This window comes from Gallus gallus, chromosome Z (genome assembly GCF_016699485.2).
Source record: "Gallus gallus isolate bGalGal1 chromosome Z, bGalGal1.mat.broiler.GRCg7b, whole genome shotgun sequence".
Lineage (NCBI taxonomy): Eukaryota > Metazoa > Chordata > Aves > Galliformes > Phasianidae > Gallus > Gallus gallus.
The window spans coordinates 45990732-46016408 of NC_052572.1; the positions used below are offsets into that span (position 1 = coordinate 45990732).

Consider the following 25677-nt stretch of genomic DNA (forward strand, 5'->3'; position numbering starts at 1 on the left):
CTGCTTCCTGGCCATGCACACTGCTTAAATCATTAATGATGTGAAGAAGGATACGACAGTCTCCTGAAACTGTATCTGATCCCCTCTTGGTATCAGGCTCACTTGTAAAATCTACCAATGATAAGAATGCTGTTCAGAAGTGGCAGAAAAGACAAGACCTATTTCTTCATATTCTTAAGTTTTCAAATTCAAGGTCTGTTTTAATAGGTAAGAATGTTCTCATTAAATCTAACCAAATATCAGTCAGTAGATGCATGAGACACTTAAATGCGCACAAGCTCTTCTTCAAGTGACCTGCCAAAAATTTCAAGCTTACAACACTTCAAAGCAAACTCTTTCTCAGAAAATGAAGCAGCTCAGAAATGAAGAAAAGCAGCTCCCAGTACAAAGCCAATTTTCCTCCTCCGTGGCAACACTGGGAGGCTTTGTGGTGCTGTGCAGGTCAGTACCATTCAGCACAGCAGCTATGACACACAGTTTTTGCAGGGATTTCTTTGACAGTAAGCTCTTCCTGATTTTGGGAAATGCCCATTTGTTTCAAGTAATTAATAACAGAAGTCCTCAAGTGGTTGACTACTCGATTACTTCTGGTCAAGTGAATGGAAAAACTCTTGCTGACTTGAATGACAGAGTCAGTCCCTTAACTTCCACTGATTTACTTTGAGATTTTGTATTTTCATCAGCAGTTTAGAAGTAGGAAACTTTTTAGACTTTGTGCTAGTGAAATTCTCCTTCTAGTCATGGCGTTTGCTTAAAAAAAAGCAAAAATAATGCCTTCATATTTATTTTAAGCTTTTTAAAAATCTTATCAAACTTTTGCTTTCTTGTAATACATACTTTTTTTTTTTATGATAATGTCACATAGGATAGGTTTGTAAAAGCACATTGTTTGAAAAACTTATTTTGGATCAAATTAAGCGCTGGCAATTAGGGCATAATGAAAATTTTATCCTTGTACTTAGAGCAGAGAATTAATCCATTTTCTTTGTACAAGATTTCTGGTATTGTAAAAGAAAATTAAACCTACTTTTAATGTTTAATTAAACCTACTTTTTTATGTTACTCATGTGAAGTCCTAATGTAATAAATGACTAAATTGATACGCATATGTGTTAAAACCCTTTTTATCCACATAGAAGGTATGTGACTTTTCCTTATGTGTGCGTATTGGCAATTATTTGGCAGCACATCTGGTAAAAAAAAAAATTAATTATTTGATTTTGAAGTAGTAATGGAGCACTTGTGGGCAGCCATAAAAGAGGCAGTAACGGCCATGTTTCCAAGGGGATGTTCCTGGGGAAAGCGCTGCTGAATTTAGGGTTTCTGCCCCATACTGTAACGAACCTGTGCAACTCTGTATCACTCCTTTACAGCATACCTGTAGTGATTACCATGAAGTTACTCTTCTAGATGTACAGGAACATGTAGTCCCCTCTTTCCCTGTGTACAGTAAGACAGAAATAATAAGTGTTCTTCAGTACCTGGGTCTTTTTGCATGAATGTACATACCCTTTCCAGTTTATTGCTGCAGACAGAATTTTTATATGATACTGTATCATATAGGATGTGAGAATGAGTACTGGATGTGCATCTGTGGGAATTTACATATAACTACTTCTTCATAAATGTGATTTAAAAACATAAAAGAGGATTGATTGGGATGGAGGTACCCCAAGTCCAGGATCTCTCACTGTGTTTGTAAATGGGGAGGAGAGACACTACTTAGGAGCAGTGTTCATACCTGGCTGCCTCCTGCAGTTCAATCTCCTTTTAGTCTCCCAGAAAACACAATTATTTTTTGTACTAGAGAGTCTCCTCCTAGGCCATCTGTTTCTAGGCTACTCATCCATTAATATGTCTAATTTCTCATCAAATACTTTGATACTTCCTCTTCTAAAAATACAATTCTGAGCCTCTTGACCATCTCTGTGATGTGCTGAAGTTGTTGAACAAGACTGGACCCAATACCAACTCCTGGGGAACAGAACTAGACACAGACCTCCAACTACACTCTCCAGCATTTCCTTCAGCCTCCTCCAACTTCTGTAGTATTTGTGCTGTAAGCAATGCACACTGTGTGTGTCATCCCTGTGTCCCTTTCATAACTGTGTCATCAGGTGGTCCCACTGACTCTCTAGCTGGCTTCCTGCTTTTGATGTATTCCAAGTCTTCTTTACTATAAATTTGAGCATCTTTGCTCGAAACAAAGCATCCCCACTGTGTACCAGACCTGTGCACCACTTAACCCAACCAACAGGGTGCAAGTGGGATTTCACTACCCCCTGGCAAACAAGGTACATTTTCAGCTGTACTTGCCAGATAACCATGACTGATTGAAATTCATTCATAAGGCCAGAACAAAAATATATGAGTGGAGAAGGATTGTTGCTGGGGGGTGGGGGGAGGTGGGTGGGAGGGAAAGCTCCAAAAAGTAAGGGGCCTCCCTCTAGTGCAGAAGGCTGTTGCTGCCCTGAGCCCCACTGGGAGGACCAGAGAAGGCTGCTCAGAGAAGCTGTGGATATCCATCACTGGAGATGTTCAAGGCCAGGTTGGATGGGGCCCTGGGCAATCTGATCTGGTGGGAGCCTTGCCCATGGCATGGTATTGGAACTGGATGGGCTTTACAGTCCCCTCACAAAATGATTCTATGACTTTACGATAAGGACCTAGCTGCTCTCATCTGGACTTGTGGCATCACCTGCGGTGTGGCAAGGCTCTGTAATGTAGGCAAACACACTGAGCCTTTACACAACATGGACTTCTGAGTCTATGCTGCTTCTCAGAATGATAACTGTGTGTATGAAAGGAGCAGAAAGAGAAATAACTTGCTTTCAAATTCCAAGAGAGTAGGAAGCAACAAGTATTTTTTGCTATGTAAACACAAAATTTCTTCCACATGATTCACACACATCTAATTAATAGTCCTGTATTACAAATGCCGAAGAAGTAAAGAGCCAGAGCCATCAGGATTGTAACACTGACTTCACTCATTATATTTAAAAGGAATGTCATTCAGCTGAGCAACTTTCCATCCCTGAATCCAATCAAAAGGTCTTCTCTTTTATGGTACTGTGAAGGACCAACAGGAGGATGATTTAAGCACCATTCAATTGTCCCTTTTTGGCAGACATAGGCAGATGTACTTTCACATTTTGAGATAGGTTGTCATTCTTGTTAGTGAAATACTCAAAAAAAGCAGAGTGTAAACATGTGTGATTGTGTGGATGATACAATTGGCTGAAAAAAGAATGCCCTCTGGCCTCTACCCTGGAGGCATCTCTCTCTTTGGTTTTTAGCTGTGGTTGCAATCCAAGCTTGTAACCTAGTACTAGGTATTCAGTACGTTGGAAGAAAGCAATGTTGTTTTTTTTGTTGTTGTTGTTGTTTTATTTTTTGTCTACCAACTTCAATAATTCTATTAATTGAATTTAAGTTTGTGTCACGGACACTAGGTAGTTAATATCCAGCAACAACTGGACATGTCTGTACATTAAAACACACTGTGTCTATTTAATTACATTATAATTTCATTGCTTTTTCACCTCACAAAACCCAAAAATATATAATTTAAAATTATACAATTATTTTAATATAACACACATTAGTTTCCAAAGAGAGGTCTGATGCTCGGTAAAGCCTACTGCAAAGCTACAGTTAATTCAGTGCAGGGCCATAGTTCCCCTTCCTGCAGTCTCTAAGGAGACTTAAATTGTTATGGGAATTACTAACTACACCTTGTGACTCCTTTCAGACTCATTTCTCCAGCTTTCTTGCCTTCAGAGTTTGCTCTCCTGTGTGTTTTCCAAGCATGGCTAATGGTTTGTATTGCAAAACAGAAGCAGAGAACCTACCCTACAAAGGTTACAGAACTCACCTGATATAACTAAGTTCTTCACTGAATATCGATCTGCTAGATTCAGCTCTTCATGCATCAGGATCATGGAGCAGCACATCTGCCTATAGCTGAAGAATGGTGCTTAATTTAGGAGAGTGGAGGCATGTGCTGCAGAGATTACGGCAGCTGTACCTGCTGCTATGCAGGGCTCAATGGATTCTGCGACCAGACACAGATGCCAAAACCCACAAAAATGCAAGTAACAAAAGAAGCTTTACTTTTTATTGAAAATGTAAAAATCATGTGAATCATGTACAATATTTTCTCATAAGGAAAATTTTAGCTGTCTCATAACGTTTCACAAAACTGTAAAACATTTTATTTTTATAAAGACTTTTTCATAAAACAAAGATAAAACTAAAGTAGTATTACAAAGCTATTTTTTAAATCATTGACAAAGAACTGAAAATGTTTAACAGATTAATTCATAAAAATGGCAGGAGGAAGGATTACCATTTGTAAATCTGCAAGAGGACACACAAAGGTATAGGGGGGCATGGGTTTTTTGTTTCTAAACGTTTAAAATCAAGTGACATGCTAAACATTACAGACGTGGATTCATAGGATGGTACAATTTCTAGGACTGCATTTCTCTACACTACCTCAAACAGTGCAACAGTGATTCAGTGTAAATCTCTACAGTGTTTCATTGATTCAATACTCGTGTTCAAGTACATGTCCATGAGAATGATCAAAATTCCTACTTCTCTATTTTAATTTTCTTGTTTACAATAGGTTATAAGTTACAGTAGATTATCCCCAACAGCATGATTCTAAATCAAATCAAATGAACTGATTTCACAATACATTCTGTAATAACCTGCTCAATAATGTTAGCTTACTCACCTCAACATCTGTTGCAAAATACACAAGATAATTCTGCCAAAAATATAATAAAATTAAAAAAGACTTTATTTCCATATACAGCAAAACTATTCAGCTAAATTAAAATAAATTCAAGATAACATGGTGGCTTATTTTGGCAACAGAGAGATGACCCTACTGAAAATAAACATTTAAAATACTAGTTACTATTTTTTAAAAAATTCTGATAAATGTATCCCAAATTGTTCATATAAAAATTAATTACGAAAACCTCAGAGGATAAAACAAGTTGGCTGTCTAACCAAAACAATTAAGGATGTCTGGCAGGCAAAAATAAATTAAATTTGATTAAATTATATGTAATCATAGTATTTGGTCTGAAAAAGCGTGCATGTGTGTGTATGTGTACGCGCCTGTGTGTGTACATCTGTGTGTGCTTATAAATAATAAGATTGCAAAGAGCTGAGAGCCAGCCAGCCTGACCGAGGTCAACTCCTTTGTTGCATTTTCTGCGCATAGAAGTCCCTGCACGTCTCACAGCAGCGCTGGTACCATCTCATGTCTTGACACAGGTTCTTCTCTCGTATCACTCTGCAGTACACAGGCCACTGGTCTCCCAGGCACTTGAATGTTAAAGCAGCTGTGAAACAACAATAAAAAACACACATAACTGTTACATTTATTGTGAAGAATTGGATAACAAAGATGACCAGGACACCAGAGGTGTATCCTTGGGTGGGAAAGGAGAGCAGATTTGGTTTTTCAGAAAAGAATGACCACAAATCCTCTTGTTTTTAATATTTTCAACCATAAAATTTTAGGGCCAGTTCGATTTATAAATTGGATTAAGCCAAATCACACTGAAAGTGATTGGTTTCATGTCATGCAGCTGCCTCCTCACAAGAGAGTAAAGACATATTTCTGCCCCACACAGAGGCAAGCCCAGCTCTACTAGGGATGGATCCAAGGCCATTAAGGGGCTGCAGAGCCAGTTCTGGCTGAAGCTGTGCTCAGGTGAACATTAGCATTAGAAGCCTCAGCTCTAGTAGTAGCAGAATGTAGTTCCCAGTGAAACCTACAAGGGGAAATTCTTTCATCAGAGGTAGGTGGGGAAAAGTATGAAATAAAGTATGGAGGCTGTTGCTTATTTCCATTTTAAGCTTTTCCTCAAGAAATCAACACTTTGCGCCATGTTGTCAGTGAATGGAGATTAAAACAAAACTTAGACGACGTTTTATTTAGTCTTTCTTTGTAAGTAAAACATCTGATAAACCTTCTCTGCCTACTTCACTGAAATGGACAGAACAAAATTGTCTTGCTAACTTTAATACTATAGATACCACACAGCAAGGCACTCCTGTAAGTGTACAGAGTTGAAGGCAGTTAGCGAGTCCTATTTAATAACGGAAATACATTTTATCTACAAAAATGGAATTTGCTGCATGGAGTCAATGAGACTTGATTTACTGGCAAATATTTTGTCCAGACCCAATTATCTCCCTTTCTGTTTTCCTTAAATCTCTGAACTTTATCTCTCCTCTTCACATAAATTCAAAGTTTTGTTTTTGTTTTTGTTTTTTTTATCTTCCAGTACAGCAGTCTGACAGCATCAATGTATTTTTGATTACTCTAAAGTGTCTTTCTTTTTCCTTCTTTTAATCCTTACCTCCACATCTTTCACAGTTTATCCTCATTCATTTATTCAAGTTGCTCCATTAGTATTCTACTGCTGCTCCAGTGGGCTGCTCCAAAAGTAATGTCTCCTGTTTTATTATTGGCCCACAAAATCAGAGGTGGATGTTGGTGGTATGGCAGTAGAGACTCAACTTTCCTGCCAATATTCCATTATATTTTATTGCTGTGTGACAGATGGCACAGTCATTTTAATAGAAATCAAAGAGAAAGTGGGAGTATATTTAAAACTGAATAGAGACAGATGGTGTAACCCACATCAGCTTCCACCAGCCCTACCCTCAGATCCAGAGGATCCATGCAGCATGGCAGGAAATGAAGTGGATGAGAAAATGATCAATATATTTAAGTGAAGCTTTGGCTTATGAATTTGGAGCTTTTAGTGTTTCCAGTGGACTGGATTCTGACTCCTGCTTCATGAAGTGGACTTGTAGATTACTAATAATTTCTATAACCCATTCTACAAGGACAACATAGCCCTTTTGTTTTGTGAATTTCACATTACGTATAATTCTAGTCTAAGGCTGCATTTTCTGTGAAACTGGCTCATTTTATTTCGTGAAACAAAGCCTCTTATATTTTACTGGATGGAGAGTGTCAGTGCTGGAGAGCTGGCCTCTTGCTTCTTTGAGATCGGTTGAACAAAGTATGAAGGGCAGCAGTGAAATAGTTGAGGAAAGTTCTGTAAGCATCAACACCCCAACAGGAAATGACAATTAGAAGAATCAACAGATCAGATATGCAGTAAAATAATTTTTTTTAAGATCAACAGAGACATCAGTTTCTCCTGGCACAGTAGATCTCTTCCTGTTAGCAATTTTCTTTCATACATTTTAGTACATCAGTCATAGATTACAGAAATGTGTACTAAAGAGAACTAGAAATTAAAAATTGTGTTGAGGAACAATGCCTCTTATCTCACAAATATAATGAGAACATGATGTGCAGAGCTTTTAAAGAGAAAACAAAGGATTTTCCTACTTTAGAAAAGTTTGACAAAATCTAGTGTATGATGAAAGAAATCCTTAGCTCTAAAATAAAACTATATTCATGCAGGATATTTTGATCTGTAATATCACATAGTCTCATAACATAATCCTTCCGTGGATAACAAAATCCTTTACCATCCTGAGGTGCAATCTCTCATATACACAGTGGAAAAGTGAGGTAGAGAAAGAAGTCTCTGCAAAGAATTTGCATCTTCTGAGTCCCAGTCCTATGTTTTAAATTTATCATTGGTCTATGGAGAAAAAAACCTAAAATCAAATTTCCAGTAAGAAAGTGTCATTTTGGCTGCTTACCTAACCTAGGTGATGTTATTGTGTTAACATTAATTTTCTCATTGCAGGGGTGGAGATGACAGGGTCTGTAGGCTGCAGGTTTTTCTGAAGAAAAACATTCATTGCCATGCCTTCCTGTAATCTTGTGCATACACTGAATGACTCGGGACTGCATTCCTTTGCCACAGGTAACAGAGCACTGGAACACACAGAAGACAGAAATTCATTGTAATGGTATTTTTGCCTGCAAAACATGAAGTGAAATGCCAGTCCAGCTGAAGCCAATGGCTCTTACTGCAATCTGAGATTTCTGCCTTCCATTCAATTACCTTAACAAAAATACATTAAAAAACATAAGCAAAATGGTAGTATCAATGAAAGATTAATTCTTGCATGCTGTGTTTGCCAAAATCTGTTTTGCAGTCAGTGATGAAACTGAAATGTAGCAACCTGCACGAAGGAAGAAAGGGTTTTCTCCTTCATTTGTTTTCTAGTTTACTGTTTGAATGGAGGTGAGAATGATGGAACAATAGAGAATGCTGACAGAGAGAAGCATTGTGAAATAACCCATTATTGTCTCTGACAGTGCAGAAGTGCTCTTTCCACTGAGCAGTGTTCCCCTCCTCCTGCTTTTATTTCTCACCTCATTGTTTTCACATGTTCCACAAATAAAACACATGCAATCAGTAAGACACTACCTAGCTTTTAATCACCCTTCCCTGCTTGCTTCCATAGTGAATGAAGAAAGAAAACAGCGAAGTACTGTAACAATCATAATGTCCTACTTTTATCACAATAACTTAGCACAACAGAGTGTTAGATAATGCTTTACAAACACATACAAAACCTGTCCCATGCTAACAAATTACACCCTTTCTCCAACTTCTTATGAATAAAACTTCACAGCACATGAAGTATTGTTTGTCCACTTGCATATGTTCAGTTGCATTTGATTAAAAGTACACTGAAAAAAAGGAAAAAGAGCTTCAATTTGCTCCTATGTGCTACTCATTCTGGCTCATATATCTATAAATTTCATTCAGTTTTGGAGACTTTTGTAATAGAGATCATCTTCAACTATTAATCAATTACTTGCAATGAATCTTATGAGCACTGGCTAACAACTTTTGCATCAATACCCATATAATCCCGAAAACACTTTTATTGTTTAAAAAATAAAAATTAAATATTCATTAAATGTTTCCTTTGGAGACTTCATGAAGCAACCGGGAAAGTATTGAAATAAGGGACTAAGACAAGGAGCATGTCCTATAACAACAGCACTTTCCCAACCACACTCCCTCTCAAGATGGAGATAGAGGAGTAGTTTACTAAGCCTCTGGAAAAAGAATAGATTTTGAGTGTAGGAAACACTACAGAGGTTTTTATCCATCCCGTTTGCCATCTGTGTGCATTTGGGTGGCAAGCAGTGTTAGTAGAAGGAAAGATTTACACATTCCAAATAGGAAATATGTGGCTTAGGAGGGGTTAGACTCATGTTTCACTCCTAAAATGGCAAAAGAGACTAGGATATATACTTAAAGGGTGTTTTCAAGAAGTATTAACAAGGTCCAAAGCAACATTTCATCTTGTAAACACATTAAATTAAACACTGGCATTCTACAGATGTAGTAAGTAGCCTTGATTTTGCTTCTCGTTGTACATCAGAAGTAACTCCACAGAGTCAGTGAAGTTATTAGACTTATTTATAAAGTTAATTAGATATTGCCTGCATAGTTCAAAGCTTGCAAAGGCATTCAATTAGGAATCTGCAGTTGTCTATTCAATAGCAATCGTGACTCAACAAGTGGACCAATGTACTGACTATAGGAGGAAATCCAGCTAGTACTGAAGTTGTCCCAAAAGAGAAGACTCTTGTCAACTTTTAAGTTAGTAGACTGCTTTTTAATTTTGTGAGAAAAAGATTCAGACAGAATTTGTTTTCTTGAATTCTCTACCATTTTCCTGTGCAGCTAAAAACACTATGACTTTCTATAATGGCAAACATTGCAGATATGATAACCACAAATTATTACACATAAAGATAACCAAATTAAATCACCCACATTGGCCAGAACACTAATCTTAATCTCAATAAAATTCCAGCCACTTGTTTGATTCCTCTCTCCATAAGTTCAGAGAGGTTTCTTGTCAGAGTATTTTAGTGGATTGGCATGTGAGACATGGAATAGTAAACTTAAAAAAAAAAAAAAAAAAAGACAAATCTGGGAATAAAGGCAAGAAGAAGGAGTAACAACTCTTTTAAGACTATCACAAAATTTAGGGTAATTTTGCACAAAGTATTGTATTCTTCCCCTTCAGTAAAACATTTTCATGTTAGTAACCAGAGCTAGAGTGTTTGTGAAATCACAGTATGTACGCATTTTTTTCACCTACAGAGATGGAGGACAGGAGGATGGACCTGGCACACATGATCTCTTACAAACAATTTATCTGCCCTTATTTTTGTTTGTCCTAAAATGAGCAAGTGCAACCTCACCATCTGGAGTACTGACAGGAAGTGAGAAGAGGATTTGAAGATGCTGAACTTCCAGTGACGAACTGTGCTCCAGTGGTTTATCTGCTAACTGACAGTGCATAACAATGCCCCCCCTGTGAAGATGCCCATGCAGAAAGCATTCTGCCAGCAGCCACATCTTATCTCTATCAAACCAGCACTGGCCCGAAAGCTTCTACTGCCACTGAGTCGATCACAACAAGCAGACATCCTTCTTGGGTAATCACTGTGTCGGCCCTTCATTTCTATACAGACAGGCAAAATTTGGGTATTAAAATCTTAAGGGGCAAATTCACATCCCCTTAATGACTGACCCACTGTAAGATATTTCAAAGAGTTCTAGGAAGCATTACCATGTCGTTTTCATGCAAAGTTGTATGCATTTTCCAAACATATCATTTCTGTCTTGCATGACCTACTCGTTATCATACAAATTTTAGAACAGGAAAATTACTCTGAAGGGTAATAACAGGTTTCAATAAATATAGAAAGTATGTGGCAAAGCAAGAAACAAACTATTTTCCTACCCCTTTTCCTCCCATTTTCCTCTCATTTTACCTACTTTTCATTGAAATGTACTAAATTCTAGCTTTGTATTTATGATTATCTGAGAAATTTAATTAAGTCTTGAAAGATGCTCAGAGAAAACTTGGAAAATGCAGGGCTACCACTTTGGTTTGCCATCTAAACTGTTCAAAGCCAGCCTGATAAGTTTATGAGTAAGGAGACTTTTTCCCAAAACCATTAGTGCTTTCAACTCCATTGTATAATTAGGCTGTGCTTTACTGTCTTCAGACATCATCATCCACCGTGGTGTCTGACTTCAGAATTAGAATTCTACTCTCTGGATGCCACACCAAATCAAAACAAAGCAAAACAAAACAAACTCAGAAAACTAATCAGTTTACTATTGCTATATTGTCATTTTCAAAGTAGTATGAAACTACTTTACTTCTATACTTTACTACTATACCTTCTAGCAAAATTTACAAATAGACTAGATACAAGAAGAGCAAATGAACTGTTTTAGTCATTTTAAAAACACCTTGAAATAAAATGAAAATTTTCAGGTGTCCCATATTATCTGTATAAAATTAGGGAAAACACACTTCAGGTATGGCATTTAGTAGTGGCATTTGCTAGTGACATGGGACAATGAGATTTCTGCTTGTTTCCATGAACTGTTCATACACCTGAGTTTGTGCTACATGCACAACAGCCAACTGCTTACACAGCTGAGAGCAGCCACTTAATTCTGGGGGATAAATCATATCCACAACCTCCTTCTTTTCAACTCTGCATATGTATAGAGTCATTCCAATTTCTCCAGAAGTTGTCTCAATTTCTGCAAGTGATTCTAGCTAGATGCAGTGCAGAGAAAGAGCTCTGACCCTCACTATGAAACTTACTTCATTACATACATATCTTTACTTTCAAGCTCCATAGACGAAAGTCTCCTAACCTTGCCTCACGTCTAGATTTTTCTTACTGAAAATGCTCAGCTTGGGGGAAATACTGCACAGTGGGTATGTAAGTATCACATTTTATGTTGAATTTATATTATGTAGTCAAAGCTGCATAGGTTCTGTGTAGTTTCCAAATTACATTGTCCATCTGTCAAAACTGATTTTTCCATATGTGTATGTATTACATATAAATGAGTACAAAAAATGTAAAGCTTATTTAAATAAAATTTTCAGAAAATGCCCACTGCAAATCAATCTGTATGAATTTTCATAGATTCAGTAGATCTCAGGTTAATTTCAACCCACAGCTTTTAGGATGAGTGAATAGAGAATGTTTTTCTATAGCTCTTCTCCCACGCCTCCCAAATACATGCTTGTACATGCTATACTTTATTTTGTGGTGGTGAATTTTAATTTTGACTGTTTTGATGACCTAAACTTTAAGGCCATGTAGATGATTAGCAAAAATTCCTGTAGGACAACTGTGTTTGTAGGTTTAGACTAAATGTTCTAATATGCAGCCAGAGTTTTTTTATGTGGCTGTTAATCTGTGCATTTTGGACATAGTCCTAAAAGTACTGTAAAACCGTTCAAACAGAAAGACATGTAAAACATTCCTGTTAAAGATTACAAAAAAATCTTGGATAAATAGCTAAGAGCCTTTTTTCTTTCTTTCTTTCCTTCTTTCCTTCTTTCTTTCTTTCTTTTTCTTTTTTTTTAAGAAAGTTTTTTTTTCTATCTTTCAAATAAGATCTACCCATCCTATTTGAATTTTGTCCTACTTTTGAACTTCTTTAAGACATAATTTCAGGGACAGAAATCTAGGTGTTAAATACAACAATCCTTACACTTGGCATGCACACCAGTTACCCAAGATTCCTTCTTTCTTTTTCCTGCCAAAGATATATATTCTGGAGAGAATGAATATTCCCATGGCCAACAGCTGAGGAAGGTGCTGTAATGCCTTGGCTGCTTCCAGCTGGCCTTTGAAAGAAGTAGGAATTCCTAAATTAAGGGAAAAATTGTCACTGGCAGACTGTAATGGTGAAAATGCATCCTTCTGCCAAGACAATAGGCAATCACTGCATAGGCTGATACAATCCACAATGAAAAATCCAATCTGTGGCAATATTAACAGAACTGACTTGGACAATTTATATTCAAGAAAAAGTGGATTGTTCAATAAAAGGTTTTACAAGTCTAAGTAGCATTAAAAGTGGAGAGGTGCTCTAAGAAAACTTGATGAGTTCTACTGGAAACTATTAGCAGGGCATTCCTAGTCATATATGTACAGGTTCATCAGTTCCAGCATTCAAGTAGTTTCAAGCTTTTAACAAAGTGACTGTGAAACAAGGGTAGCAAGCAAATGGATGCTAGCAACAGGATTTGTATTTTCTATCATGCTTGCAACATTTTGTATATCTGAAGTTCATTTTTGAAGGTAGGTAGTAGGTAAAAGTTCTGCATTTGTTTTCAATAAACTGAGTTTAAGTATATTCTTAGTCTTAAAGGTTACTAAATAAAGTAAGTAATCTGTATTACTTCAACATTTTTTTCAATGAAACTATTTGTGAACAGTGCAACCAACAAAAAAAAAAAAAAAAAAAGGGACTAGCAGTTTCAAGTATAAGATGAAGTTTGTGTTCTTCTATGCATCATTTCCAAGAAGGTCTTTCTGCCTCTCGTTTCTGACACACCCAATACCTCAGTCTGCGAATGCCAAAAATATTCAGAACTTGCGCTGAAAAAAAAGTCTGTAGTTGGTCTCCTAGGTTGAGGAAGTTTTAGTTGTCCTTCTTTCTTTTTTTTTTTCATTCTTTCTCTCTCTCACTCTCTTTTTCACTCTCTGCCTCTCTCTCTCTCTCTCTGTCTCTCTCTCCCTCTTTTTTTTTTTTTTTCTTTTTTTTTTTTCCCTTTTTCCTTTCTTCCAACTCCTTTCTTTCTTAGTGATCAGTATTTGGTAACTGTTCAGAAGACATAAGATTTGAAAGGAAGATAGATGGCCCCAGCCCACCTTTGATAAGCTGGACTAGAGACAGGCCTCATGAAGAGGAAGTCCTCATCATCTGATCTCAGGAACCTGGAGCTTTCTCTTCTCTACTTTTTTAGTCATTGTTAGCTTCACATGGAGATTACCTATGCTGTTCAGTGGAAGATGAGAAACTGCCATTGGTAACAAGACAAAAAGCAACTGATGGTTTACAATTAAGATCTAACGTGGAAAATCACATGAAATTTAGCTTAACATGATTACTACAGAAATGACCAAAAAAAAAACCCCATCATTTTGAATAGAATGGCATACAGCAGTTTCTCTATCAACAGATTGTAATCCATTCTGCAGACCAGCACTGATCATTTACTCTGAATCAACAGTGGGACTTCACAGGCATCGATCTTAACAGCCCTACTGGCCTTAACTCAGAAATACTATATTCTTTGTCCGCATGTGTTCAAAGAGCGTTTGGATGTTGTGTTGAGGGACATGGTTTAGCGGGAACCATTGGTAAAGGGCGAATGGTTGGACTGGATGATCCTGTGGGTCTTTTCCAACCTTAGCAATTCTATGATTCTATGATTCTATGTGAGACCCTGGTCCGGTTCCCTGATTTTTATTTATTTATTTATTTATTTATTTATTTCTGGATAAACTAGTTACAGTCCCCCCACTACTTGACTAAGTCAGCTTGAGTGAACACTCAAGTGAGTGAGAGTACTGGTTTTGCCAAGACAGGGAGCTTGTTGATATTCTTCCACAAGATTTGCAGCATTGGGTTAATTCATAAAATCTTACACAGTATTTTGAGTGCTGAATTTAGAGACTGGATAACAGTAGAGCATACCATCTCCTATGAGGTGAAGAGTACTGGGACATAAGATCTCATGCTCCAGGGGAGATTTATTCTGCAGTGTTCTTACTGGTTATACAAGGATAGGTAGAAGACCCCTGGATGTGGAAGGAGAAATCCATGGAAAGACTGAAGAGTTTTTAACGTGGTGTATAAGATATTTGTGGATCTCTTTGAAACGAATAAAAGAGCAAAACAAAAAGGTATTTTTTTATGACAGATTCTTTACTGATTTAAGACTCTTTATCATATAGACTTTCCTTTTCTGCAGAAACAGAATTCTGATGACTAATTTATTATTCTCCTAAAAATATTAACTTAAAAGTTCCTGAAATCTTCATACTGAACACTAAGCTTCTGCAGAAGTTCTGTGTACGATAACCTGAAATCCTGATCCACAAAAACAACAGACTGATTTTTTTTTTTCATTTGTTTGTAATTTCTGGTAAAGCTGCCTAGCTTAAATGTATATCTCTCCTTAGTCATGACATATACTCTCAAAATCAACAGAAGACCATCAAAAATTGTACACCTGTAGGTGTAGCAGAAAATTATTTATATGCTTCTGAGGTATATGAAGAGTCAATTTTTATTTTCACAGTTTTGTAGACTATATTTCTTCTTCATGCTTTTTTTAAAGGCAATATACATACAAAGCTGAAACTAAATATTCAACTAAACTTTTTTTTTTTGGTAGTAAAATAGATCTGTGATGTTTGTGATATTCAGAGATGAGGGAAGTGAATTATTTACAATCTTTACTATCCAGTCAGCAGAGCAAACAACATTAGTCAACTGCACTTCTACAATGCTTGTATACTGTTTCTAATATTTTGTGGATATTTTTACAATTTAGAGATACTGTATGTATCTCTCTATAGATATATGTCTATATATCTATATCTATCTATCTATCTATCTATCTATCTATCTATCTATCTATCTATTTATCTATCTATCTATATCTACATATAGATAGATATTTCTATATATATATATATACCTAAAGCCTTACATTATTTTTAAGTGTCAGAAAAGAAACTGGAAGAAGACAATTATTTGTCAGAGCCATGTGATAAAAATGCAATTCATAACTGCTTAAGAAGGCTGATACTTAGATTCAATATTATACTTCCCACACTTGGTAAAAATTCCTTTCTGTGGCATTCTGTATGTAGCACTGCCATTAGTACTTTGTGGTAAGTAAGACATAATCATACCTAAATTTTCACATGTGAGAATTCACTAAATTACTTTTTCACAGAAGATGACTTTCTATTGATTATAACTATCAAATAACAAAACAAGAATACAATAATCTGGAAGCAGTTAGTTTCAAAGACATCATAATTACCTTTTCTTTTCTATGAAATTAATAGGTCTATGTTGTTCTGGATCAGTGAAAACAAATTCTTAAAAACACTTTGAGAAATTAGTCTTTGAATATATAATTTGATATTAGCATGTATCACAAAACTGCTGTGTAGAAAACCTTCCAGGGAAAATCATGGCTCATCAAGATAAATATTTATTTAAGTGATTACGGCATTTGTAATGAAATGACAATTCAAAGAACCCACTAAGAACATAAATAAAATATCATAGGAGAAGAAAAATTCTCCATGAAGCTCTTGTATTTCCAAAATTTCCATGATTTAATATATTTACCTTTCAGAAATTAAAGAAATATAAGTCAAAGGCTTATAAGGCTGTATCACCTAGAATTAAGTATTTGACTGTAAATGGAATCACGTCATGCAGCAATCTCATTTTTATTCCAGTAATACTAAAAGTAAATGAGAGAGCTCTTCCCTAACAATGACTTTATTTCCATTCAGTATATTTACTGAATTTCACATCATGAAGATCTTAAGTGATAGCAAGTAATTATGTCAAATGGATATGAAAGATATTCAAAGAAAAACAAAGAAACAAATCCTTTCTATTTAAGAGGAAACTGAACCTTAGTGTTATTTTGGCTAAAATACCAAAATTGAAATGATCTCACATATAGGTCATTACTTCTGAAAAAAATGACAAAGCAACCACAACCAAAACCAAAAAAAATGAACAACAACAACAACAACAACAAACTACATAAAAGAGAAACAAGGAAAATGAAGTAGAATATTACTTAAAATTATGAGCAAAACCTCATTATTTTCTCTTCGTGGTATATAGATACAGTCAATGCAAGAAAATGGATCTCCAGAAAATTCTATATTGATGGAATAATTTTACTAAAATGAAACGTGAATGTTATTACATATGATGAGGTCATCCAAAGGTATGAATGTCATTAGAGAACTATCAAAAGGCCAGGAAATATACAATGTTAACCAATCCTAGCTGCTGTGATCCGGTGATAAATTCACCTAAGAACAATCACTACTCTTGTTTGAATGCTGCTCTATGTCAATTTTACCAGAGATACTTGCAGCAAGATTATATGAGGGAACTTTGGAGATCAAACATAGTTCTGCAAATACCACCCTGAAAGATAATGCAGAAAAGTAAATCTTTCTTCCAAATTCTCACTTTACAAACAGTAAATATAATTTCAAATGGTATCTAACCAGAAGTTATTACAAAGCAGTAAAAAATGAGAATCATATAGCATAAAACAAAGTAACAAGCAAGAAAAAACAATAAATGTTTTTGTGGTAAAACAAGAACTGCATAATGGCTCAAGTTTATCTCACGTATGAACACCCAACAGTATTATCTGCATTAGTTTATGAAAGATAGGAGGAAAAATGCATGAAATAAAAATGTTTTCCAACACACAGAAATCATCTAGATCCCACAAGAGCAGAAGGATTACATAAATGCTAGCAGAATCCAAGTCAAAAAGCTAAATGAGTTACACTTTGGCAGAAGATACAGTCAGAGATGCTGATGAAAACATTTGGAAGGACAGAGAGATGATCTTAGAGATTGAGATACACAAGACAAAAGAATGCCTACTGGGCTAAGTCTCAGTACTGGACTGAGTAACTGAATTTTCCTGCACACACTGACAGCTTTGGAATGATTTGTTAGCTATCAGAAAAAAAAAAATAATCTAGGTATCATCATAAACAGTCCAATGATATGATTTGTTCAACATGTATCATCAAGCAAAAGCAAGAAGGAAGACTATGATAGAAAATAGGATAATGGATATGCAGCAAAAGCTTATACAGAAAATATGAAAAAAAACTTGTAGTTGAAAATGTCAGGGAGTACTGTTCCCCAGATCTGGGATGAGCCATGAAATGCTAGATGAACTGCAGCGTTTTCCAGTAGTATACTGAGATAATATCTACTTCTTTCTACCATAAGCTCAGGAATATCATCAGTCACTATAAAAAGATTGGAGATTCTGAAGTGGAATAGTTTGTACAAGTGCAATATATCTATTTCAGTTAAATTAAAGTCTAAGAAAAGGATATGGAAGTTGGTATTTTTGTTTTTCCCATACCCATCCTTGACCCTCAAGGCCCGCATTACTTTTGATTCTTTAATTCCTTTCCTTATAACATACTTGCACATAAATTCAGCATAGCTCCTGGGGAAACGGTGAAATTCTTATGGACTCTGTAGTCCTTAACTTACAAAATTTTGTAGAGAATAGTCTTCTCAGACCAGGCCCAACTGAAGGAAAATTAGTGCCAGCACAGGGACACAGGAAGGATGCTTGCTGTTAACCTTTGTCATTCAGTAGAGATGTCTGGAATATACATTCTGCTATTTGGGCTGTGATGTACTGCATTGTAACAGGTGTGTAGCAAAGAATTAGAGTAAAAATTTCTCCGGTCAAGTATAATTTATATAGTTGATGAATTCTGGATCAGCCTTCCAGAAGACTCATTGTGTAAAGACCCCAGGAGCTCTTAACAAAACTCAGTTGGCATTTCTGGGGGACCACACAAGTAAGTATTGGATATAGGATATTGTTTCTGTTCAGCAATTCCCAGGTACATTATTCTTTATTTAAATATATGTTTATATCCATATGTGCATGTATACATCCCTTGCAGCAGTAAAACTTGGCTGTAAGTCTCACAACCAGAAAAGTTTGAGAACGGATATTTGGCCTGATCTAGTCTGCAGTAGAATGGCTTGGAAGACAGCAGATAGTGCAAGGGGGTGATGGAAAGCTGTGCTCTTTTATTTCTGTTTTGTATATGCAGGATACATCTCTTGTCAGCTATAAACTTGTTTATTTTGCCTGGTCTTCTTTCCTCTGAGAGATCCAGATGTTGAGAGAGGTCACTGAACTAGCTTCAGCACAAGAAAGAGGATTCCTGCTATCCTCACTGTAGTAGAAATAATCATTACTCAAAGACATCCTATTTGCACGTCTAAACTTTATAACTATAGCTAACGTATTTTTAAAAAACTGGCTTCACTTTGATTCTATATATCCCTTGAGGATAATCCTCAATTCCAGCATCGAAGCTTAATCATGCAGTGTAAATGTGCATATATAATTTTATCTGATTGAAGATCTTAGGTGAATGTCATGGTTTTTAGCAGTTCAACTAAGCTTTGTTTTTTGAGTTATATCTTTGTATCACCCTGTACAATTTCAAGGAGCCTTTTTGTTGGTAAAAAAAAAAAGACATTCCAAGAATTTACCCAGTGGATAGTATCTCATGTGACTTCTTCTCATACAAACATTTCAGCTAAATTTTTGGAAGCTGAAATCATTATGGTTTTTTTTTATTATTATTTTAAAGACTATTTGAAAACTATCCTTAACATTTTAGATGTTTGCATTTCTATCTTATTGTGTACAGTTAAAAAACTTTTAAAAAATGTCACAAATATTCTTATAGATAAAAAGCATTTTAAAAATCTGCGATTTATCCCATTTCTGGACTATAGACTTCTGACTTTTTGCTCACCACAGGTAAAAAGAGGAATTAATGTCAGCATGCAATAGCAGCCATTTTCAGAAAACCAAACACCCATATTATCACTATCCACTGAAGCTGTGGGAAGAATTATTTCTTCAAACACAGTCATTTATAATTGAAGAAATGGGTCAAATCACAAAGACCAGTGGATACTCTGAACCTAGTACATCACTAAAATATCACTTACATCAATCATTCATATTTGGCACTGTCAGATTGCACGAATAGCTACATGAGCCATCAATACAGAAGGTAATTACAGAATGTAAAAGAGCAATTAGTTGTCAACAGTAGAAAACAGAAAAGTGGAGATGATCTATTTGTGTACAGCATGGATATCTATAGTCTATTAAACTTGAGACAAATTGGACTACACAATGTTAAGTTTCATAAAATTCATGCCAACTGACAGAAAAAAATATTTTAATGTTTTTTATTTATTTTGTTGTTGTTTTGGGTTTTTTGTTTGTTTAGTTTGTTTTTTTTTTTAATTTTAATGTGAAATAAGATTTTGTTTTGATGATATAAAATATGTCTTTCACCAGTAAGCTAGAGTCTAGTAATTATTTCTGTCAGCTTTGTGAAAGTGACAAACACTCAATAAGGCAAATGGTAGCCAGACTTCTTCACTTAAAGCAGTTTTTCCAAGCTGTTGAAAGAATCATAGGATTTGTGGCTGGAAGGATAGCCCCAGAAATTTGTTAAGCTGCCCAAAGGTTTGAAGTTTATTACTGCATACTAGCAATGTTTAATTTTGAAATATTGATGGGTATAAAAGAAAGAAAACTGCATTTATATATATATATATATATAATATATTTATATATAATGATATAGTTATTTCTTCTAGCAGTATTTTCTTCGCTTCTGCTAGCAGTGTTAACCTTTTCTTTCTCTGAGATCTAACAGGCAATGATAGATCAATGTAAGTGAACATCCTCTTTCCCTTTCATATGGCACCCTGTAGCATGCTGTACACTATGCAGTGAGACTATGACTGCACTAAACCCTTGATCACAGGGCTCTATTTACACCTACTATATTCTGCCATCTTACAAGGATCCTCTGCTAGCTACCAGGTGGGCTTTTTTTCCCCATCTGTTACCCCTTGTTTTATACCACCTCCTGTAGTCCCAGGAGGGTCATTGTGGGCACTCACTTGTTAATTGTTCAAAAAGAGTAATGTCTACTTTTAAAATGTTTTCCAGTTCTATCTGCTATTTGGCTAATTAATGTGGCATTAATTTGTTTTTCTAGAAACTAACATGACATTTCATTTATTCTAGGCAAAATATTGCAGTTTGCTTGACTGATCTATAAAAAACCTATCTATCTAAAATAAATTAAGTTAATTTCACAGAATTGGTTGGAAATGATCAAAAATCTCCCCATTCTGATTTCATTATATTGACATATTCTATAAGATTTGCTCACATTTCATTTCTGAAACAAAGACATACATCACTTGCTGGAAACTTACTGTACAATAAAGTCAATATGAACATTATTAACATGATGCTAGTATTATTTTGACCTCAATTATTTCACAAAGTCACATGTTCTTTGCACATAAATCTATTAGCAGTGTCATATTTGACTTGCAGCCAATACTGTTCCATTCCTAGAATGTGAAAAAGATAACAATTTCAGACTGGGATCTAAAGAATAAAACCAAGGTTAACAACCTTGTCAGTGAAAATACAACATTAATAATATCCAAATTCTGTATTTTTAATTGAAGGAGAATGAATCTGTTATTTGCTGTGAAAATTTAGGGATTGTTTAAATGTTCCAGCATGCAGTTTAAAGGTTGAATATCTCAAGTGTTTTAACAACTGGCGAAAAGTGAATTTGTTTTTTTCCTTTTTCACATCATTACATATTATTTGGTCAGGATAAAAGAGAAGCAATGATCATCACTAACAACTGCTTTTTGTATCACTCAACTGAGAGATCTCTCTGTCAACCGTTGGTTTTATTCTGTCTCCCCTCAACAGCTGGAGACATTGCCTCCCTTCCTCCCACTGTCTAGAGGGCACTGTATTTACTATCCTAAAGAAACAGTTTGAAATGGGACATGAAATCTGAGACTTACTGATGTAAAAACCGTGCAGTGGCTTCAAATGTCCTTCAGTTTTTCTAGAAAAAATTATCACATCCAACTTTGATCCCCTTTTTAACTTCTTCAGCCAACAGACAAAGCAAAATACATCCCAACCATGTGGATCATTATGACAGATTCTGTATTTGACTCCTGTTTCTCTCCAGCCAAATACATAGGTAGTGTTTAGAAATTCAGCTGTCACTTCCTCTTTAGTCCCTACTAAGTGCATTTTTTCTTTTCAGATTCCTTAACAATATCTTATCTTAGCACTTACATCATATTATAGGCTTTGATTCCGATACACATACACTTTATACTTCTTCACTCAATACATGTGGCTGCTCTAAATTCTATACTCTTGCCCATTGTTTCGATACTATTATCACTTGCTGAATGCCTCCAGAAGTTTCTGGTATAACATCACATCAAACTTAAAATTTTTACTATTGTTTTCAAAATGTACTTTACTCCCAAATTATCCTCCCTTCCAAAATTCATCCTGCCTCATATGTTTCATATATTCTACCAGTGTTCTGAGGATTCTAGATAATAGCAAAATATATGCGCATATATAGCTTCTAACACAAAGTTCCCTAAACACAATCTTTGAGTATCCCATACTGTGGACATCCTACAGTGATGTGAACTTCTCTAGTAAGTCATCTAGATGTGTAAACAAACAGTGCACATGCATTTCACTTCTCTTGCCTCCTGTTTATTTCTTTATCCTTAGATGACAAATTATTAGCAAAAGATACTGCTTGTGTTACAAGCAAACTACACTGTGCTCTGTTTTAGTCTATAGTAAATATGGTAAGCTTTCTTCATCTGAAGAAAACGTTTATGTTGCTCAGCACTGTATTCCACGGACAGCATTTGCAGCGAAAAGACAATGTAATTGATTATGTTTCAATGCAGTGGCTCCAGAAGTTCAGTTTGAGCCTTTAGTTTCCCAGCATGCTCATGAGGGTAGGCACAGAGTACAACTGATGCTGAGAACAGAAATATTTAGCATATTGAACCACCTTGCTGACTTAAGAGCTATTAAGGAGTTTAATGCTGCATACAGACCAGATTGTACAGAATACTTTTAAGTTAAATCAGAATTTTTGAAGGATTTATGTGTTTTCTTTACTTACTGGAGCCTGTAGTCAAGTTTTCTTTGATCTTGGTATTGTTGTTAAAATGTTGAGCAAAAGAATTATTTGATCTCAATGTGATTGTGCCTCCAAAACAATATTAACTCCATTATAGCACTACCATAGTTATTAATAATGTTATCTTTCCAGTAATAGTGCAGTTTAAGCTTAATTTAAAAATATGCCTTAGGAGTTCAAGGGAAGCAGCAAAGCCAGTAAGGATCACATTAAGCCTCTTGTTTCAATGTGTGAGAAGCGTCATTTAAATTTTTCAAGCCAAGTCTTGGCATTAGCTAAGGGGAGCTTGGCTTTGCTCAAAGGAACAGCCTTCTGTCAATGTCAAGAACGATCCTAAAGAGTAAAAACAGTGAACACAGAAGGCTACACTGAACTTCTAAGTTAGAAACAAACAGTGAGCAAAGATCAACATTTATCTGAGCTTTTCTTTTGTTTCCCCTCTTGCAGACATATTATGTATGTCATGACATGACTTCATGTTGCTATGTACTCTAGCAATGGAACAGAATAGTAACAGGGGAAAAAAAAGAAAAAGGAAATCCAAGTATATTTTAAATTGAACACGTCTCTGCAGAGAAATTAAAGTATCTATTTTTTTGGTATAAATCTTGGAAAATCTCAGCTGTGTAAGTCACACTCGGGCTCTATTATTAACCATTCAAAAGATTTTGTCAATTCCATATGAAGTATTCCCTCATATTCTGTTTCTGAAGTTAAAAGTACAATTTAGGTGACACTGTTAGAGCCTTGACAGGAGGAAAGCAGAACATTGGAAATGCCAGTAAATTTTAAACAGGAAGAAATACATTCTTGTACATGAATCTATGACATGGACTTTTGTGAAAAGTACTGAATTGGAGAATAAAGCGCTTCTTTTTCTTCAGAGGGCACTGGGAACACAGCATAACTGTCTGAGCATCCTCACATGGCCTCAACAATCCTGGTTTGAATGACTGCTCCAGCTAAGAAAGCAGATGGTCGTTTCTACACGGTCTACTCCTTGTTTATGCTAGTGCTATATGATGTAAGTTTTTTCTCCAATTTTATGGTATGGAAAAGCAACTGCTAGGCTTATTTCCAAACATATCTTCTCATAAAAGTAATCCTGCTTCTGAAGATAAGTTGCTTCTGGCTGTTGCTTTAAAATTAATGCCTTGTATTTCTGAGGTAGCTAAGGTAGGGGGTTATATTCTGGTTTCTAAGGGAGTGTTCCAACAAATCAAGTATTTGAAAATAAATAGCAAAGAAGACAAGAAAATTGAGTAAGCAGTAATATGATAGTGACAATTTGTACCCCAGCGTCACTATAGTCATAAAATGGGAGCTCACAAGTAAAATTCTGTGAAACACTCATTACCCATACAGTTCTTGCAGCTAATTCTTGGAAGGCTGGCTAGTCATACATTACTTGCTTTAGTCCATGTTTCCAGCTATTACATCATATTAAAAACAACAAAAATACATTAAACACTTCTCCATGCAAGCTTAAAAAGCTTCATGCAAGTTTACATGCAAGTTTAAAAGCTTCTGCAGTAATTTTGTGCACTAAAAGTAGAAGAGATGTTTACAAAGTTATGAACAGAAGCAATATAAATAAATAAATAAATAAAATAGAATCTCTCTGCTAAAGCATGACCTGTGATAGGGCAATAAAAAACTTCGATTTTTTTTTTTTTTTTTTTTTCAGAATTTCATTGTGGTTTGAATATTTTAAACTGTACCAGATTTTCAGGTTCCCAGTCCAATAACACATTCATTCAATCACAGATCTATCCAGTATCTTCTGATACAGTTTGGTCTGTGCTTATGTATTTCATTGAAATCAAAATCCCTATATCAAGGAAATAACTGATAGTTACATCAGGTGTTCAGAAAAATCCAGTAATACGTTCTAGTTATTTCTAGTTATTAAATGGTGTACTTGGAAATTGACTATGTTAAACATGCTTCCTTATGAGGCTCAAAGGTATAACTTCTTGGAACCATGGACAAATAAAATGTGCAAACACAATAAAATGTGTTCGAAATGACCTTAATTCAAGTATAGGAATTATATTACAATTATATATAATATGATAATTATACAATAATTACATATATTTTTATAATTATATACAATTATATATTTATATATAATATAATATATAATTATAATAATTATATATAATTTATTACAGTTGGATTACATCTAAATGGCAAACAATACCTTGCCCTGGTTAGGCAAAAAGGATGGTGGGGTAGCTGGGAGACGGGACACAGTAGGATGACCTAAGCAAATTACTCTTAATGTTTAGTAATGGAAATTAAGTTATTTTCCCAGAACCATTTTGTTAAGCAACCCTTGAAACAAATTCCACATTACAATGAGAAATGCATGACAGAATTAGGACATACAACAACAAACATTAGGCCTCTGCCAGCATATGATGGAAGTGGAAGTGGAAAAGAAACACAAGAGTATCTCACCAAAGCATGTAGTACACACTGCCAATTGATAGCCTGTATGCTGCTATCCAGACACATTCAGGAACTTCTTGCTGGGAGCCAAACACAGTGTTCAATGTGTTCGATATATTATCTTAGTAAGAAATCAAGTGAGAGGCAAGCAAGAAAATAAGTCTTACAGAAAATAAAGAATACAGGCAAGATAACTGCTACTTCGCTTAATCACGTGTTATCAGAATTTTCAAATAGTTCTGGAAAAGAAATAATCTTAATAGCATATCTGCAAATACGAACACTTAATATATGGAAGCAGTAAATTTATATCACATTTGCACAATATTGAACATTCAACTAATTCACATTCCTGACTTTTCTTTTAAACTTTGGTCATACTGTGACCTCATGTTTTGAATTTTTTTTTTTTTTTTTTTGGTAGTCTTATTTTTTCACAACTGGAGCGTCCTAGATCTCTTAATAAAAGCCATACATCATCATCCAGAGAATTCAGCTTGCAGAATGTATTATACTATGGGTTGGCAGAA

At 35.4% G+C, this 25677-nt stretch overlaps 1 protein-coding gene across 3 annotated transcripts in view; it reads right to left on the reverse strand.

The window, feature by feature from the left end:
• Window positions 1–4089: 4089 nt before the first annotated feature.
• Window positions 4090–25677, reverse strand: part of ADAMTS19 (ADAM metallopeptidase with thrombospondin type 1 motif, 19) — a 161706-nt gene continuing 140118 nt past the window's right edge. For 2 of the 3 annotated variants that reach the window (XM_004949266.5, XM_413968.8), the window contains exons 22-23: window positions 7714–7891; window positions 4090–5360 (exon numbers count right to left, since the gene is read on the reverse strand). In XM_004949266.5, coding sequence (XP_004949323.1) covers window positions 5209–5360; window positions 7714–7891 — 330 coding nt within the window. In that variant the 3' untranslated portion in view covers window positions 4090–5208. Of the gene's footprint in view, window positions 5361–7713; window positions 7892–25156; window positions 25269–25677 lie in introns of those variants that run through there. The other variant, XR_001464795.4, reaches the window with a different exon arrangement.